Source organism: Trichechus manatus, unplaced genomic scaffold (assembly GCF_000243295.1).
Source record: "Trichechus manatus latirostris isolate Lorelei unplaced genomic scaffold, TriManLat1.0 scaffold00082, whole genome shotgun sequence".
Classification (NCBI taxonomy): Eukaryota; Metazoa; Chordata; class Mammalia; order Sirenia; family Trichechidae; genus Trichechus; species Trichechus manatus.
Window position 1 is genome coordinate 9,711,202 of NW_004444018.1, and position 17,266 is coordinate 9,728,467.

At 38.1% G+C, this 17,266-nt stretch overlaps 1 protein-coding gene across 1 annotated transcript in view; it reads right to left on the reverse strand.

Annotated features, from left to right (window-relative positions):
- The window catches only part of FANCC (FA complementation group C), a 361,687-nt gene that overhangs the window by 108,263 nt on the left and 236,158 nt on the right, over positions 1–17,266 (reverse strand). Inside the window, exons 6-7 of the mRNA XM_023735819.1 lie at positions 12,766–12,879; positions 11,756–11,820 (exon numbers count right to left, since the gene is read on the reverse strand). Coding sequence (XP_023591587.1) covers positions 11,756–11,820; positions 12,766–12,879 — 179 coding nt within the window. The remainder of the gene's footprint in view (positions 1–11,755; positions 11,821–12,765; positions 12,880–17,266) is intronic.

The window sequence follows — 17,266 nt, forward strand, 5'->3', positions numbered from 1 at the left end:
TCATTTAATTCTGCTCTAATTCTTATTATTTCCTTTCTTCTGGTGCCCAAGGGCTTCTTTTCTGCTATTTGTGCAAGTTATAGAGTTAATGTTTTGATTTTGGCCTTTTCTTCTTTTTGGATATGTGCATTTATTGCTATAAATTGACCTCTGAGCACTGCTTTTGCTGTGTCCCAAAGGTTCCGGTAGGATGTGTTTTCATTCTCATTTGATTCTGTGAATTTCTTTATTCTGTTCTTAAGTTCTATAACCCAGCAGTTTCTGCGCAAGGTGTTGTTCTGTTTCCATGTGCTTGATTTTTTTTTTCCTTGCTTTTTGTGTTATTGATTTCCACTTTTATGGCATTATGGTCAGAAAAGATGCTTTGTAATATTTCGATGCTATGGATTCTGTTAAGGCTTGCTTTATGGCCTAATATGTGGTCTATTCTAGAGAATGTCCCATGTGCGTTAGAAAAGAAAGTATACTTAGCTGCTGTTGGGTGGAGTGTTCTGTAAATGTCTATGAGATCAAGCTGGTTGACTGTGGCATTTAGATCTTCTGTGTCTTTGTTGAGCTTCTTTCTAGATGTTCTCTCCTTCACCAAAAGTGGTGTGTTGAAGCCTCCTACTATTATTGTGAAGCTGTCCATTTCTCTTAAAAATGCTGTTAGAGTTTCTTTTATGTATTTTAGAGCCCTGTCATTGGGTGTGTAAATATTTATTATGGTTATGTCCTCCTGGTGTACTGACTCTATCCTTTGTGGTGGATTTTACTTTAAAGTCTATTTTGTCAGAAATTAATATTGCCACACTTGCTCTTTTTTGATTGCTTTTTGCTCATATGATTTTTTCCATCCTTTGAGTTTTAGTTTGTGTCTTCAAGTCTAAGGTGTGTCTCTTGTAGGAAGCTTATAGAGGGTTCGTGCTTTTCTATCCATTCTGCCACTCTCTCTTTATTGGTGCATTCAGTCCATTTACATTCAGTGTAATTATTGATAGGTCTGAGTTTAGTGTTGTTATTTTGATGTCTTTTTTTGTGTGTGTTGTGGTCAGTTTCTTTGTTCAACTTAATTTTCTGTGCTGAGTTGTTTCTCTTTACTTAGTTTTCATCTTTTTCATTGTTATTGATTTTGTATTTGCTGAGTCTTTATATGTTTTTCTTGTTTTTAATTTTGATGTGTAGGACTGTTAGTTTCCTTTGGTTACCTTAATATTTACCTCTATTTTTGTAAGTTTAAAGCAATCTTTTATTTCTTTATATCACCTTGACTTCCTCTCCATATGAAAGATCTATGACTACATTTTTTAGTCCCTCTTTTTTGTTTTAATGCTGTCATCTTTTACATATTGACATCTCTGTCTCCTTATTTACAGAGTTTTAGCTTTGATTTATTTTTGTGACTTCCCCATCTGGGTCGATATCTGGTTGCTCTGTTCTGTGTTCTAATCTTGGGTTGTTATCTGATGTTACTGATTTTCTAACTGGAGTATATTTCTTATAATTTTGATTTGGTGTTTACAAATTCCCAAAACTTCTGTGTATCTGGAAATGCCCTAATTTTGCCATCATATTCAAGAGACAGTTTTACTGGATATATAATTCTTGGCTGGCAAATTTTTCCTTCAAGGCTTTATATATATCATCCCATTGCCTTCTTGCCTGCATGGTTTCTGCTGAGTAGTCAGAGCTTAGTCTTACTGACTCTCCTTTGTAGATGACTTTTTGTTTATTCCTAGCTGCACTTAAAATTCTCTTTATATTTGGTTTTGGTCAAGTTTGATTATAATATGTTTTGGTGCTTTCTTTTAGGATCTACCTTGCGTGGGGTTCGATGAGCATCTTGGATAGGTATCTTCTCATCTTTCATGATACCAGACAAGTTTTCTTCCAACAAATCTTCAACAATTCTCTCTGTGTTTTCTGATATCCACACACACACCCCCAATTCTGGTACTCCAATCACTCATAAGTTATTCACCTTAATAGAGTCTCACATAACTCTTAGGGTTTCTTCATTTTTTTAAAGTCTTTTATCTGGTTTTTCCTCAAATAAGTTGGTGTCAAGTGCTTTATCTTCAGTCTAATCCTGACCTCCATTGCCTCAACTCTGCTCCTATGATTTTCCATTGAGTTGCCTAATTCTGAAATTTTATTGTTAATCTTTTGGATTTCTGTTTGCTGTCTATAGATTCTCGCAGCCTATTAAATTTCTCACTGTGGTCTTCCATAATCTTCTTAAGTTCCTCTATTGGTCTGTGTGTTCCTTGGCTTTTTCTGCATTTCTCCTGACCTCTTGAAGAGTTCTGTATATTAATCTTTTGTATTCTACCTCCGGTAATTCTAAGAAGTTCTCTTCTTCTGGATGATCTCCTCATTCTTTGTTTTGGGAGCTTGCTGAAGCCATCATGGTCTTTCTCTTTATGTGATTTGATATTGACTGTTGTCTCTGAGCCATCAATGTTATTATATTTATTTAGTTTATGTTTGCTTCCTATGCGCTAGCTTCTTGTTTTGTTTTGCTTTGATAGTCCCAAATAGGCTACTCGTGTGAGCTAGTTTGACTACTGGCACCTTTGAAGCTCTAACATTCTGTCACCAGGTGGTTAGATCTGTTACTAGATATGTGAGCCCAGAAGTCCATTTACTTTTCTTGTATGGATTCAGCTCAGGTGTCCAGGTAGTCAGCCATCAAGTGTGCAGTGCAGGCTCTCACCTACAGTCCTTGATGGGCAGGGGTAATTGGAATACGTACAGGTATCTGGCTGCAGTAGGGGGTCACACGCTGAGCAATGCAGTGGGCTGATGGTTGCCCCTGTCTGGGAGGAAAGCATGTCCCTGTTCTGTAGAGTGTGTAGGTGGGTAGGTTTTGCAGCTGGACTATGTGCACCCAGTGCTGTTGGTTTTAAGGACTGTGAGGTACCCTTATTTTTGGATCAGTGTCACAGGTAGCTAGGTGGCGTGGGTGGAGCCACCAGTCCTCAAGCCCCTGATGTGGGTAGGTGAGGACTCTGCTTAATGGGCACAGCGGTGTCAAATGTCATGTATCTGCCACTCCACCATACAGCTGACACAGCTTAAGTTAGGCTTCAGGTATAGACCCCGTTGTATTGTGCTAACGAGAGCCTACACTGTTGAAATGGTTCCACACAGGTTTATGCAGGGGAGAAAGGCATTCAAAGTCTGTGGACCATTTATGCCTGTGTCTAGGCAAAGGAGCTGTGCCTGTCTTGTGTTCCTGGCTTAGGGGAACTGGCAAATTATTTTTTCCCATTTGTTCATTTGTTTCCTCTCCAAGGCCAGGAGAATGGCTCAGGGTGCGTGATGGGTCCTACTTCTGGCCCAGGGGATGCAGCAATCACTGAAGCTGGCCCAGGACCCAGTGCAAAGCAGGGAGGAGGCAGGTAAATGGGAGAGAGGTTCTTCCCAAATGGGGTGTTTTTTGATCCGTATGGTAGGTTAGACGCGTGTACTTTATCTTTTGCTGATTGAGCGCCACTTCTCACTGGTTCTGGAGGCTTTGGTAGACTCTCCACTGCTTGGTCTCTCCAGATGTGGAAATTGCATCCCAAGCACCACTGCTTGCCTCATGGTACATGCCAGCCAATCCGGCCTGCAGGGTGCCAGTTCCCACCGGGTCAGGTCTGGCAACTCCTTGCTGCTTCCGAACTGTCTCTCCTTCCCCCTGCCACTCAGTCCGATTTCTCAACTTTGCCTTTGATGTTCAGGGTTCCTAGACTGTCATATATAGATTCACTTGTGTTTTCGGGCCTTTGAAGAACCACAGGAAGCGTCTGACTACTCCACCATATTGGCCCTGCCTCTCTAGTCCCTTATTTTTTTTAAATACAATCCAAGAAACTCTCTCTTTTTAACAGCTGAGCCAAATCCATTTAAATTTTTGTGATAACCGCTATATTTGGATAATTCTACCACCTTATTCTGTGTGTTTAATTTACGAAGGTTTTAGTTGCTTCTTTTTCTTTTCCTGACTTTCAGATATTTCTTTTCTTTATTTCTATCTAAAGTTTTGAAGTTACATACTCTATTTCTATTCTTAAGTTGCTTACTTTTAACATTTTAACAGGAACATGCTTCTTTTACAACATTTAAATTTAATATATATTCGCCTCCCAAATATTTTAAAGACATAAAGACATTTTAATTCTGAGAATCACCCTGCCATTTTTCATGTTATTATCCAGTATTTCAGTTTTACATTGTTAATAGCCATACTTATCTTTTTAATAGCCTCTACTTCTTTGGATTTACCATTTCCCCTCTGATTACTGCTTCTGACATCCTATTCCCTCCTTCAGAATTTATTTCCTTCTTCTTAAAGGAAGAAATTCTTTCAGGAGTTTCTGAATAGTAAATTCTCTGAGACAGTTTTTCTTTCACCCTCACTCTTAAATAATAGTTTAGCTGGTAATGGAATTCCAAGATGATTGTCACTTTTCCTTACCTCTATGAAGATGTTTATTCCATTGTCTAAAAACTGTATTTAAGTTGATGAAAAGTCTGCTAAAAATCTAATAGACATTACTTTGTAAGTAATGTTTTCTTTCTGGTTGTTAGAAAATTTTCTCTTTGTTGTCTAGTTTTTCTCTGTTTGCTAGGATGTGGTGTGCCACTTCTAACTCAGGCCTCATGTCTTTCTTCAGTTCTGGAAATATTTCAACTATTGTTTCTTTGGAGTCCCTGGATTGTTTCTTTGAATGTCTCTCTCTCATATTCTTTGTTTTCTCCATATGGAGCTCTTCTTAGATTTGTTGGAGTTCATCATTTTATCTCCCATGTCTCTTGACATCTCTTTCATATGCTCCATCTTCTTATCTCCTGGTGTGGTATTCTGGTTTCTTTCCATCTTCCAGTTCAAAAATTCTCTCTTCAGCTGTGTTTATTAGTTTTTTAAATTTCACTGACTCTATGTTTTTATTAAGTTCTATTTGATCCTTTTTGAAACTTTCCTGTTGATTTTCTTTTCCAGAGTGACTTGATATTTCAAACTCTTTTTAAAAAACTCTCTTTAGTCATTATAAAATAAGTAATTTAGTCACTTACTTTATATTCTTTTTTGATTTTTCTATTATCTGCATTTTGTACGGTGGTAGTTCTTCATATTATCTAGTTTCCTCACAGCATTTGTAATTTTTTTAATTGTTAAATCCTGCTCACTATCGTCCTCCCTGATGGAGTCCTATGTACCTCAAGTTCTAGAAGTGTCCCTGAATAGCATTCTGTGTTTGCTTCTGTCAGGTCTCAAGGTTTCTACCAGTCCTGGTTTTATGCTGGTTACTTGGTTTGGGATTACCATAACATACAGGGGAAATCAGGACCAAACACTTAATCATGGGATGAGCTTAGAGTTCACCAGCCAGAGCAGCATTCTACCGCCTTCCTGAGCATTCATTGGTTCCTTACCCCTCTTCCTGTTCCTGCTTGAGGTTAGGACCCCAGTCCTTAATTGCTAGGGCCTCAATGTGGATTCACTACATTTTGAGCTGCTGCAGGATAAGCTTGAATCTCACTTTCTGGCTTTGGGTTCTTGCTCTAATTCTGTCAACCAGGGATTTCTCCCTTTTTCTAAAATCAGAAAGTCACTTTTACCTAAATGTACGCACTTGTTTTACTATATTTGTAATTAAATTCTTTACTAAAACAATACTAAAAAATTTGGAAAAACATAGGGCATACTATAATAAACATTCATATACTCATATGCCCACTATCCATATCCAAGGAATGTTAACATTTTACCATACTTGCTTTTAATTTTCATTTCATTATACTTATGTTTCAAATTTTTTAAACCATACTATGGTAACTGAATGGTCAATGGTTTGAACCTACCAGCAGTTCTGCAGGAGAAAAGACCTGACGATCTGATCTCGTAAAGACTACAGCCTAGGAAGCCCTATGAGGCAGTTCTAGTCTACCCTATAGCATTGCTATGAGTCAGAATCGACTCAATAGCACACAACAATAACAATATGGTACTTAGCTTTGATTTTGTAATACACGTTAATCAGATCATGTTCTTGGATAGAAAAATTGTATGGTATAAGGACAAAATTATCCTCAAATTAGGCTATGTATTTAGTGTAATTTCAATCTAAATATTTGACAAAATGATCTTAAAGTTCAGCAGGAAAAGCAAATATGGAATACAAATCAGGAAATTGTTGAAAAATAAAAGTTCTGAGGAAAAAATTTACCCTACCAGATACTGTATATTACACAGACAATTAAATCAGTATTGCAGTGTAACAGAAGCAATCAGATCAGTGAAAGAGAAGGGCAAATCCAAGTATACAGAAGGATTTAACATGACATAAGTAACATTTTAAACCGGAGGGTGAAAAATGGCTTGATTATTCAATAAATGATGTTTCTATAGATTCTTAGGTCACATTTTAAATTTCAGAAAAAATAAAATTTTATACCTAGAAAGTGATGCATTAAAAGTGCCAGAAACAGTAAGCATAAATAAATACCTCTATAGCCCTAGAGTAGAGGAGGACTGCCTAAACATGACACAAAAGGTAATGATTAACAGCGCACGCTCTGAAGTCAGACAGGTCTCAGTCTAAACTTGATTCTGCCAAATATTAGCTCTATGACCTTGGAGAAATTATGCTTCAGTTTTCTTTTCTGTAAACGGGAGTTAAAATAGCACCAATCTCTTATATTTCTTGTGAATATTACTTAGTCATGTATGTAAAGCACTTGGAACAGTGTGAGTACTCAATATGTGTTAGCCATCCATACCATCCTGGGAGGTACTGATAAGTGTAACTACATACAAACATTTTAAATTTACATAGAACAAAACACATTATGTTGTTGTTGTTGGGTGCCATTGAGTCTGTTCTGACTCATAGCAACCATACGTTCAACAGAACAAAACACTGTCCGGTCCTTTGCCATCCTCACGATCCTTGCTATGTTTGAGCCCATTGTTGCAGCCACTGTGTTAATCCATCTTTTGAGGGTCTTCCTCTTTTTCGCTCACCCTCTACCAAGCATGATGTCCTTCTCCAGGGATTGATCCCTCCTGACAACATGTCCAAAGTACATATAACAAAGTCTCACCATCCTATCTTCTAAGGAGCACTCTCGCTGTACTTCTTCCAAGACAGATTTGTTCGTTCTTTTGGCGGTCCATGGTATATTCAATATTCTTCATGAACACCATAATTCAAAGGCATCAATTCTTCTTTAGTCTTCCTTATTCATTGCCCAGCTTTCGCAGGCATATGAGGCAATTGAAAATACCATGGCTTGGGTCAGGCGTACCTTAGTCCTCAAAGTGATATCTTTGCATTTTAATACTTTAAAGAGGTCTTTTGCAGCAAATTGACCCAATGCAATACATTTGCTTTCCTGACTGCTACTTCCATGGGTGTTGATTGTGGATCCAAATAAAATGAAATCCTTGACAGCTTCAATCTTTTCTCTGTTTATCATGATGTTGCTTATTGATCCAGTTGTGAGGATTTTTGTTTTATTTTGAAGTGTAATCCATACTGAAGGCTGCAGTCTTTGATCTTCATCAGTAAGTGCCTCAAGTCCTCTTCGCTTTCAGCAAGTCAGGTTGTCATCTGCATAATGCAGGTTGTCAATGAGTCTTCCTCCAATCCTGATGGCATTCTTCTTTATAAAGTCCAGCTTCTTGAATTATTTGCATCTAGATTGAACAAGTATGGTGAAATAATACAACCCTGATGCACATCTTTCCTGATCTTTAAAAACACAGTACCTCCTTGTTCTGTTCAAATGACTGTCTTTTGGTCTATGTACAGGGTCCTCATGAGCACAATTAAATGTTCTGGAATTCCCATTCTTCACAATGTTATTGTTATGATCCACACAGTCGAATGTGTTTGCATAGTCAATAAAACACAGGAAAGCATCTTTCTGGTATTCTCTGCTTTCAGCCAAGATTCATCTTACATTAGCAATAATATCCCTCGTTCCATGTTGTCTTCTGAATCTGGCTTGATAATTTCTGGCAGTTGTCTGCCGATGTATTGCTACAACCATTTTCAATTATATTCAGCAAAATTTTACCTGCAGTGATATTAATATTGTTCGATAATTTCTACATTTTATTGGATCACCTTATTTTGGAATGGGCACAAATATGGATCTCTTCCAGTTGGTTGGTCAGGTAGCCACCTTCCAAATTTCTTGGCATAGATGAGTGAGCACCTCTGGTGTTGTATCCATTTCCTGAAACATGTCTATTGGTAGTCAATTCCTGAAGCCTTGTTTTTCGCCAGTGCCTTCAGTGCAGTTTGGACTTCTTCCTTCAGTACCATCAGTTCTCGATCATATGCTACCTCCTGAAATGGCTAAATGTGACCAATTCTTTTTGGTACAGTAACTGTGTACTCCCTCCATCTTCTTCTGATGCTTCCTGTGTCGTTCAATATTTTGCCCATAGAATCCTTCAATATTGTGCAACTCGAGGCTTGAATTTTTCCTTCAATTCTCTCAGCTTGAGAAATGCTGAGCGTGTTCTTTCCTTTTGGTTTTCTAACTCCAGGTAATTGCCCATTTCATTACAATACTTTACTTTGTCATCTCGAGCTGCCCTTTGAAACCTTCTGTTCGGCTCTTTTACGTGATCATTTCTTCCTTTCACTTTAGCGACTCTAGGTTCAAGAACAAGTTTCAGAGTCTCTCCTGACATCCATTTTGGTCTTTTCTTTCCTGTCTTTTTAATGACCTTTTGCTTTCTTCATGTATGATGTCCTTGATGTAATCCTACAACTCACCCGGTCTTCGGTTATTAGTGTTCAATGTGTCAAATCTATTCTTGAGATGCCTCTAAATTCAGGCAGGATATACTCAAGGTCATACTTTGGCTCTTCTGGACTTGTTTTAATTTTCTTCAGCTTCATCTTGAACTTGCAGCAATTGATGGTCTGTTCCACAGTTGGCCTCTGGCCTTGTTCTGACTGATGATATTGAGCTTCTCCATGGTCTCTTTCCACAGATGTAGTATTAATAAACAGAATAAAAAAGACGATGACAAATTGGGGAAATTTTTTGCAAAGATGTGTTTTTTATACAATAATATACGATGTTGGCAAGGCTGTAGGAAATGAGCGGAACAAACTTGTAGAGGCGGGAACTTTATCAACAGACATCAAAAACGTTTAAAATGTAAAAATCCTTTGACTCAGTCATTTTATTTATAAAAATTTATAATGAAGAGGTAAATATGTGATATGTGTGCAAAAATTAGGTTTTAAAAATCCTTACTGCAGTGATCTATATAACAGCAAAAAAAGGGAGAACAACCCAGACGTCCAACAACTTAGCATATTCCCAAGCATTTAGAATATAAAATTCTTCTCACTCAGAAAATTCACCTCCAGGAATTTATTCTATTGAAATACTCACATAAATCTCCTAAGGTAGATTAACAAGTATACCCACTGCATGGCTGTTTATGTAATATAGAAAAATCAGAAATAATGTCATTGTTTTCAGTAGGGAATTGGTTAAGTAAATGAGAGTATAATCTATACAGTGTTTAAAAGTTAATTATTTATAAATTTTTAAGGTCTTTAGCAGTTGATTTTTAAACTTAAGAATAATGTTGTCAAAGCATATTTATTCACAGGGAAAGATCACCATGATACAGCATTAAATGAAAAATGTAGGTTGCAAGCAGAATGTAGAGTCCTATTTTATTAAAAAAAATATCAAAGGGTTATGTATCAAAATGTTAGTCATGTCTTCTGAGGGGTGACATATGAGCAGTTTAACTTTCTTCCTTTTGATTACTTTCTGATTTTTCTACAATAAACATGTCTTCTATAAGAAAGAAAAAAGTAATTTAAGAAAAAAACAAGTCAGTGGGAACAGAGAATTACTTTATAGTACACTTTGCTACAATACATTATTCCATGACACAAAATATACTTTGCTTCACTCTACAGGAAAAGCATAAAATAAGTAGTAATAATAATAACTTATTATTGTTGTTATACGGGGCCCTTGTGGTTGCAGTGGTTAAGTGCTCAGCTGTTAACTGAAAGGTCAGCGGTTCAAACCCATCAGCTGCTCCATGGGAGAAAGATGTGGCAGTCTGCTTCCATAAAGATTACAGTCTTGGAAACCCTATGGGGCAGTACTACTCTGTCCTATAGGGTCACTATGAGTTAGAATTAACTCCAAGGCAGTGGGTGTTTTTTTTGTTTTTATTGTTGTTAAAAGTATATAATAAGTAATAATAATAACAACTACTTATTAGAAACTTTTTCTGTAGAATCAAGCAACAAAAGTGTATTTTTTGCTATGGAATAATGTACACTAGCAAAGTGTGTTAGGCACTCAGCAGAATACTTGGAGAGTGTTCTCTCATTGAATCCCATGGCATTCGTACTCCTCCTGTCACAGCCTTGTCTTTTCCACTTACTGTGATCTCTTTTTGTGGTCTATAAGCACCTGAAGGTTGAGGAACACATATTACGTGGCTTTGTATACATGTCAGATAAACAGTGTCTTGTACACAGCAGAAACTCAATGAGTGCTCGCTGCAGGGACTAAGGAAGGCAGCCATGTCAAGGGTGACAACAACTTGTGCAAAGACAAGGTAGCGGGTAGCCTGTGACCCTGGTATTGCCAATCTCGTTTCTCTCACTCCTGAGTACTCTGTGCATCTGGAATACCTATCCATACCCCAGCACGTTCGTGCACCACATCTCTCTCCCTTCTTGCCTTGGGCATAGGCCTCGCTCTCCCCTGAGCACAGATGAGTCCCCCGAGTCCTCCCTAGTCTGTCTGCTTGGCACTCAGCGTCTCCACTTATCCTACAAGTAGACTTCACTTTAAGGGTTCCAAACGAAAACCAAACCCATTGCCGTCACATTGATTCCAACTCATAGCAACCCTACAAGACAGAGTAGAACTGCCCTATAGCATTTCCAAGGAGCGGCTGGTGGATTTGAGCTGCCAACTTTTTTGGTTAGCAGCCGAGCTCTTAACCACTGTGCCACCAGGGCTCTGCTTTAAGAGTTAGATGCAGAGAATTCCTAAAGGCTGAGGGTGAAGACTATTTCTGATAGAGGTTGAACTGGCGATAGTTTTACAAAAAATCACAAACTCCCTTGGTCTCCAGCTTCTCTGAGCTCATGATTTGTTAAAAACGAAATGCTCACCAATGAAAACCACTGTGAATTCTTTCACAGGGTGAAGAAACATTTAGTAATGTGATTAACTGCTTTTTAATCTGTCTGAATCTATTTGATTTGTTTAGTCTGGATTTTGGATTATTAAGTTTCTTAAAACAGGTTATATGTGCACATCAAATATCTGCTACTTTGTAAATATTCTGATTGTGTGCATCACACACACACAACACACACTGGGGGTGGGCGGAGCAGGAGCAAGCAGGCGTGGAGCACACACGTGCATTTGTGCACATTCTCTTCCTACAGGGTGCGTGGCCCCGGGCGAGGTTGAGCACTTCCCTTTCTTTTGTGCATCCTACTGTCCGTGTGGGCCTTTTTACTCAGTGGGCACACAACAGATGTTTCATGTTTACTGCCATTTGAGAGTTAAGAGAACAGTGATTGAAAAAAGAAAAGTTTGATAAAAATTCACCAATTTGCCATCTATTCCACTAAAATAATCTCTTCACATAGACTATAATCATAACTACAAATATGCACTTCCTAAGAATTGTTAAATTTTTCTCTCAAAAGCTAACTGATACGTTTTGAAACTTGAGAAGAGGGATGTTTAGATTAACACCTACCGCCTTTGAGTGTTAAATCCATTAAGATGATTCTCTCTGAGTTCAGACACTAATGATGAAACCATCTGTAAAACAAAATCAGTGGCAGGTCAACTCACACTGCAAACAGGATTACATCAGTCCTATTTTTCTTGGTGTGCGCGATATTTCTGTTGAGATTCCCTCCTCCAGTCCTCTCTGTATATTTTATTTTGTCAGAGTGAAATGAAAGCAGTGCCAAGTCACACTTACTAATAACTGGGATTTTGTGTTTAAAGTCTACCATTCTGCATTCTCACTTAGGCAAATGAATTAGAGATAATTAATTTCCTAAGCATTAAAATCACACCATTAAAACACACACACACACACACGCACACGCACACACACACTTTAGAGTCAGTTTATTTCTTCTTTCTTAATTTAGTTCTTTATTTGTAAAAGTGTTAGTCATCTATAAAGCTTTCAAGAGGCCAGAATGGTCAATAAACATTAAAAAACTCATAACATGCTTTAGGACAGTTATGTTCAGATCATAAATTAAAATTTCTTGAATTTGGCTACAATTTAAGGCAGAAGAGAATACAGCTTACAAGTTTGTTATTTATTGAATTTTTTGCTTTGCTTTAACATAAAATTCCAATCAGGTTACTTTAGATACAATATTTGTCCAACAGTACAAGGCTGAGCTTACAGTGGTTAAGAAAACATCTTCTCCCAAAAATCTTTGAGTGAATAAATGAGATGTGTTACAAGTGGGGTGTGGGTGGGTGTGTGCGTGTGTGTGTGCATGTGTGTGTGTGTGTGTGTGATTGATTTAGTATAACCTCTCCTGGTTTCTTTCTTTTCTTCTCATAATCGTCCATCTCACATTACTTCCTTATACGGCCATAAATTCACCCAAGGTAAGAAGAAATAAACACAGAAAAGTTAAACATCTTTCCTAGAGGAGTGAACTTTTCCATTTTCTCTTTTTGCTGATGGTACATTTGGTAATGAAAATTTCAGTACTAAGACATTCAAATACTCACATTTTTAAGCAAACCAGGGTAGTAATCTGCAGGTGCATACCCGAGACCTTGACAAAAAAGGCCAACTTCTTTTACATCAAATCTAAATGCCGAAAGTATATGAGATAACAAACTCTAAAAAATATAAAAAGAGAAAAATTTAACCTCTTAAAAGTGAATGCAAGTGCTTACTATGTATAATGCATAGTATCTGGGTCATCTATAAATGGGGTGGGCTCATTAATGACAGTAATCTCCATCCATCCAAGTCCTGATTCACTTTGATTCAGGGTATAAAGAAAAAAGTCTACATTTCATTAAAAATAATTAAGTCAATTTAAACAAATGTTAACAGTGAAACAAAAATACGTAACGCATGAACAGCACTTTAATCATATTAAGAATGGGCTCTTTGTTGTTTTAGAATTCAGAAAAATATTTTTATCAGAGTAGATACATGAGAATTTAATATAGGACAAAGAAGGCCTCACAAATCACTAAAGAAAAGAAAGACTATGCAATAAATTTTGCTGAGGACTATTTGGAAAAGTTTAGATCCTCACCTTGTATTATTTATCAAAATATACTCAAGTTTAATGTAAAGAGATCAATGTAGAAATGAAATAATAAACAAGGAAAAATATGAGTATATTTCAAGTGTCTGTATAGGGAACAACTGTGAACTGAAAATCGAGGAAGCAAATGTTTTAAGTAAAAAGAAAACTAAGTTTTCAGAAGACAATAAAAGCACAAACTGGGAAGATTACTAACAACAAACAATACAGATCATATGTAATCAAATTAATGGATAAAACATTGTATGACAAACACTAACAGCATAAAAATTAGTATGAACACATAATTCATAACAAACGAAATACAAATGCCTAAGAAATACATGGATAAATGTTCATCTCCATAATCAAAAAGGGTAAATTAAAACACCAATATGTCATTTTTCACTTATGGAATTAAAGATTTTTACATGAAAACCTAATGCTGATTTGGGTTCTGTGACAACAAGTACTCTGTGCGTGCTACTGGAGGAACACACCCCTTATAATGGAGACTTCCATACAGCAGTGCAGCTGTAAGCTTCACAGTCACTCGTTATGTGGCCATTAAAACGTTTATAAAGAATTTATGACAATATTTTAAATGCTTATAATGTTAAATTAAGGAGGATGTAAACACAGATATGATCTCATCAATATAAAAATAATCCATACATGGGAGTGGAAAAATAACGGAAGAAAGTATCACAAAAATGTTAACAGTCTATAAACCAAACCACACCAAACCCACTGCTGTCGAGTTGATTTTGACGCATGGCAACCCTATAGGACAGAGTAGAACTGCCCCATAGGTTTCCGAGGCTGTAATCTTTACGGAAGCAGACTACCACATCTTTCTCCTGCAGAGCTGCTGGTGGGTTCGAACCACCAAATTTTGGTTAGCAGCCGAGCACTTTAACCACTGCGCCACCGGGGCTCCTTTAACAGTCTCTAGGGTGGTGCTATTATGAGTATATCTATTTCGTCTTCTTTCTACCTTAGTATGTTTTCCAGTTTCTTATATGTGTGTGCACTATTTTTAGAATCAGGAGAAAAAAATTTACTTTTTGAAAAAATGTCTTATTTGGAAATATTTGATTTTTTAATAATAGCTTTATTGAGATATAATTCGAATAGCATAAAATTCACACTTCAAAGTGTATAACTCAGTGTTTTTTTAATATCTTCACAAGGAAATATCCATTTTACATGTTTAAAATATCCTATAGTACATTTTATATAATATATTACAAGATAAAATAAATTTGTATATATGCATATAAATGTCTGCATGTTTAAGTTCATACGCAAATACCTAGCGATTACAGTCTAATCCAGGGTAGAAGCTGGATTCTTGGCTCAGTCAAGGGCAGGCTCCATTCAGACCAGGGACAACAAACACGTGGCACACATACCAATAATGTCTGTGGCAGATACCACTAATCTATATCATGGCACTCTTATTTCAATTTCATCATAAAATATTTCACACTTTCAAAAACATATAAAGATTAATACGACAAGCTCCACACACCCTCCAACTTAATCAAGAAAGCATTACAAATACAGATGAAGCCCCTGTGTCTGCTCTCCTCCTCCAACTGCTATAGCACTCCTTGCCCCAAGGGGAAGCTCCACCCTGACCCTGATGCCCATCCTTTCACAAAGATCACAGAACTTTCTGCCTGTGAGCTAAAACCTGCCTCCATATCCTCAAAACACAACTTCCGGTAACATTACTAAGTACTATGGGTTGGAGCCTATTTGCTGTCCCTACATGAGATCCCGTCTAGAGTTTTCAAATCAGAAGTTTATATCAAATTAACAAAGTAGCTTTGAAGCATTACGACTCAGAAGACGTTCATAATTTTAAAAAGAAAGAAAGAAAATAAACAAACATGTACAATGTGACTTACAGAAAATAAATCCACTAGAGAAGGGAAAAAACTGGGAAGAAACAAGAGTTAAAGTGGACCTTTTGTAAGGTATCAGAAAATTAAAAACTATCCTTACTAGAGAGAAGGATGGATGCCTATTATTGCCTTTTTCTTCTTGAAGTTCAAACTTGCCCTAAGTACAGAAGTCAAACAGGAGCCGACAACAGCCCCAAGAAAGTCTATCTCTAAGTTATCTTCAAACACCAAGGGCCATTTGGATGAGAGCAAGCAGTAGTGGTTAGGTCATCAAAGTCGGGAGGTAAGTCACAGCACTGTACCTCCTTTGAGGGTGGTGTTTACTGGAGGATTCTGCCTGTCTTTTAAAGGGGAAGTGCTGGGGTTCACCACAGCAGAAAGGCGCGGGGTGCTCTCAGAAAGCGGAGAATGGGGCCTGATCCTTTAAGTGGGGTGCAAAGCAGGTGTTCTGGGCAAGGAAAGCCCAGCCAGGCCTGGTTAGCCATATGTCAAATCCATGTAGGGGTGTCCAAGTCAGACCAGGCAGGGGCAGGGAGGAGGCCAGGTGGACTTGGATTGGAAACCAGGCAGCAGCGGCTCCCAGGGGAGGCAGTCTGGGCTTTTCCCAGAGGAGGTCAATCGGATGCTAGTTGGAGGGAAGGAAGTACAGGGAGTGTTCAACCTTTCCCTACCAGACTCTGGCACTCCATTCAACAAACACTGAAAGCACTTTACAAACAGTGACTGCTTGAATCCTCGAAGCCTACGAGGTGGGTATTATTATTGAATCTGCCTTAGAGAGGAGACTGACATAGCAAGGTTCAATCACGGGCCCAAGGCTGCACTCCAGGCAGGTTAGCGCCACAGGCCAGGCTCGTCAGCCCTCTGCTAGTCTGCTCAGCCCACTCTGTGGCTTGCTCCTGCTCCCAGTGAACTCCCCACTGGCTCTCATGCTCGCTTGCTTGCTCACTCACTCACTCACTCACTCACTCATTCATACACCAGAAAGGCAGCATCGCTGGGTCCTCTCAACTTCGGTTTCAAAATATGTCTTGAATCCATCTTCCTTCCTCTCTCTCAAACTGCCACTCTCCTAGTCCAAGCGACTTCCCCTCTTACCTAAACTACGGCCACAACCTTATAATGGGCTTCCCTATATTCATGCTCAGCATGGACATCCTTTTTTAAACAATGCACATCTGACTGGTCCTTGGCTTAAATACGTTTAAGACTCCCAGTTATTCTTACCATGAAGCCCAACTCTCTCACCATGGCGAAGAAGTGTGGCCTCACCTGACTTTCCTGACTCTCTAGCACTGACTTCCTCTCACTGGCCACAAGATCTTTGACCCCACAGGACTTTAGTATGTCCTATTCCCTCTGAGGAAACCCTGGTGGTGTAGTGCTTAAGAGCTACAGCTGCTAATCAAAAGGTCGCAGATCGAAACCACTAGGTGCTCCTTGGAAACCCTATGGGGCAGTTCTACTCTGTCCTACAGGATTGCTATGAGTCGCAATCGACTTGACAGCAACATTTTTTTTTTCTTTTGGTTACTCCCTCTGACAGAGCTCTGGTGGCACAGTGGTTAAGAGCTCGGCTCCTAACTGAAAGGTCAGCAGTTTGAATCCACCATCTGCTCCTTGGAAATCCTGTGGGGCAGTTCTATTCTGTCCTATAAGGTCGTCATAAGTCAGAATCAACTTAATGGCAGTGGGTTAGGTTTTTCTTTTTATTCCCTTTGACTGGAGGGCGTTTCTCTCCCCTTCACCTGGGTTTATGTGTCACTTCTTGAGGGAATGCTTACAATCATGAGAATGAAATTTTATTGCATGTTTACCACGTGTGAGGCACTAAGCTAAATTCTCTAAGTATGATATTTCACTTAAATCCCTGTAAATTCAGTTTTTAATAATATTTCAATTAAGGAAAGTTTCAATCAAGCCAACCTTAAACAGGTAGCTATTACTACTAGATTTCATGTGACTGACCCCTAAAAAATTAAAGTATTAAGGTACTATAGACCCAGTTGGGATGAGAAATAATGTAGCAGAATAGAAGGAATTCAGTTTTAAGGG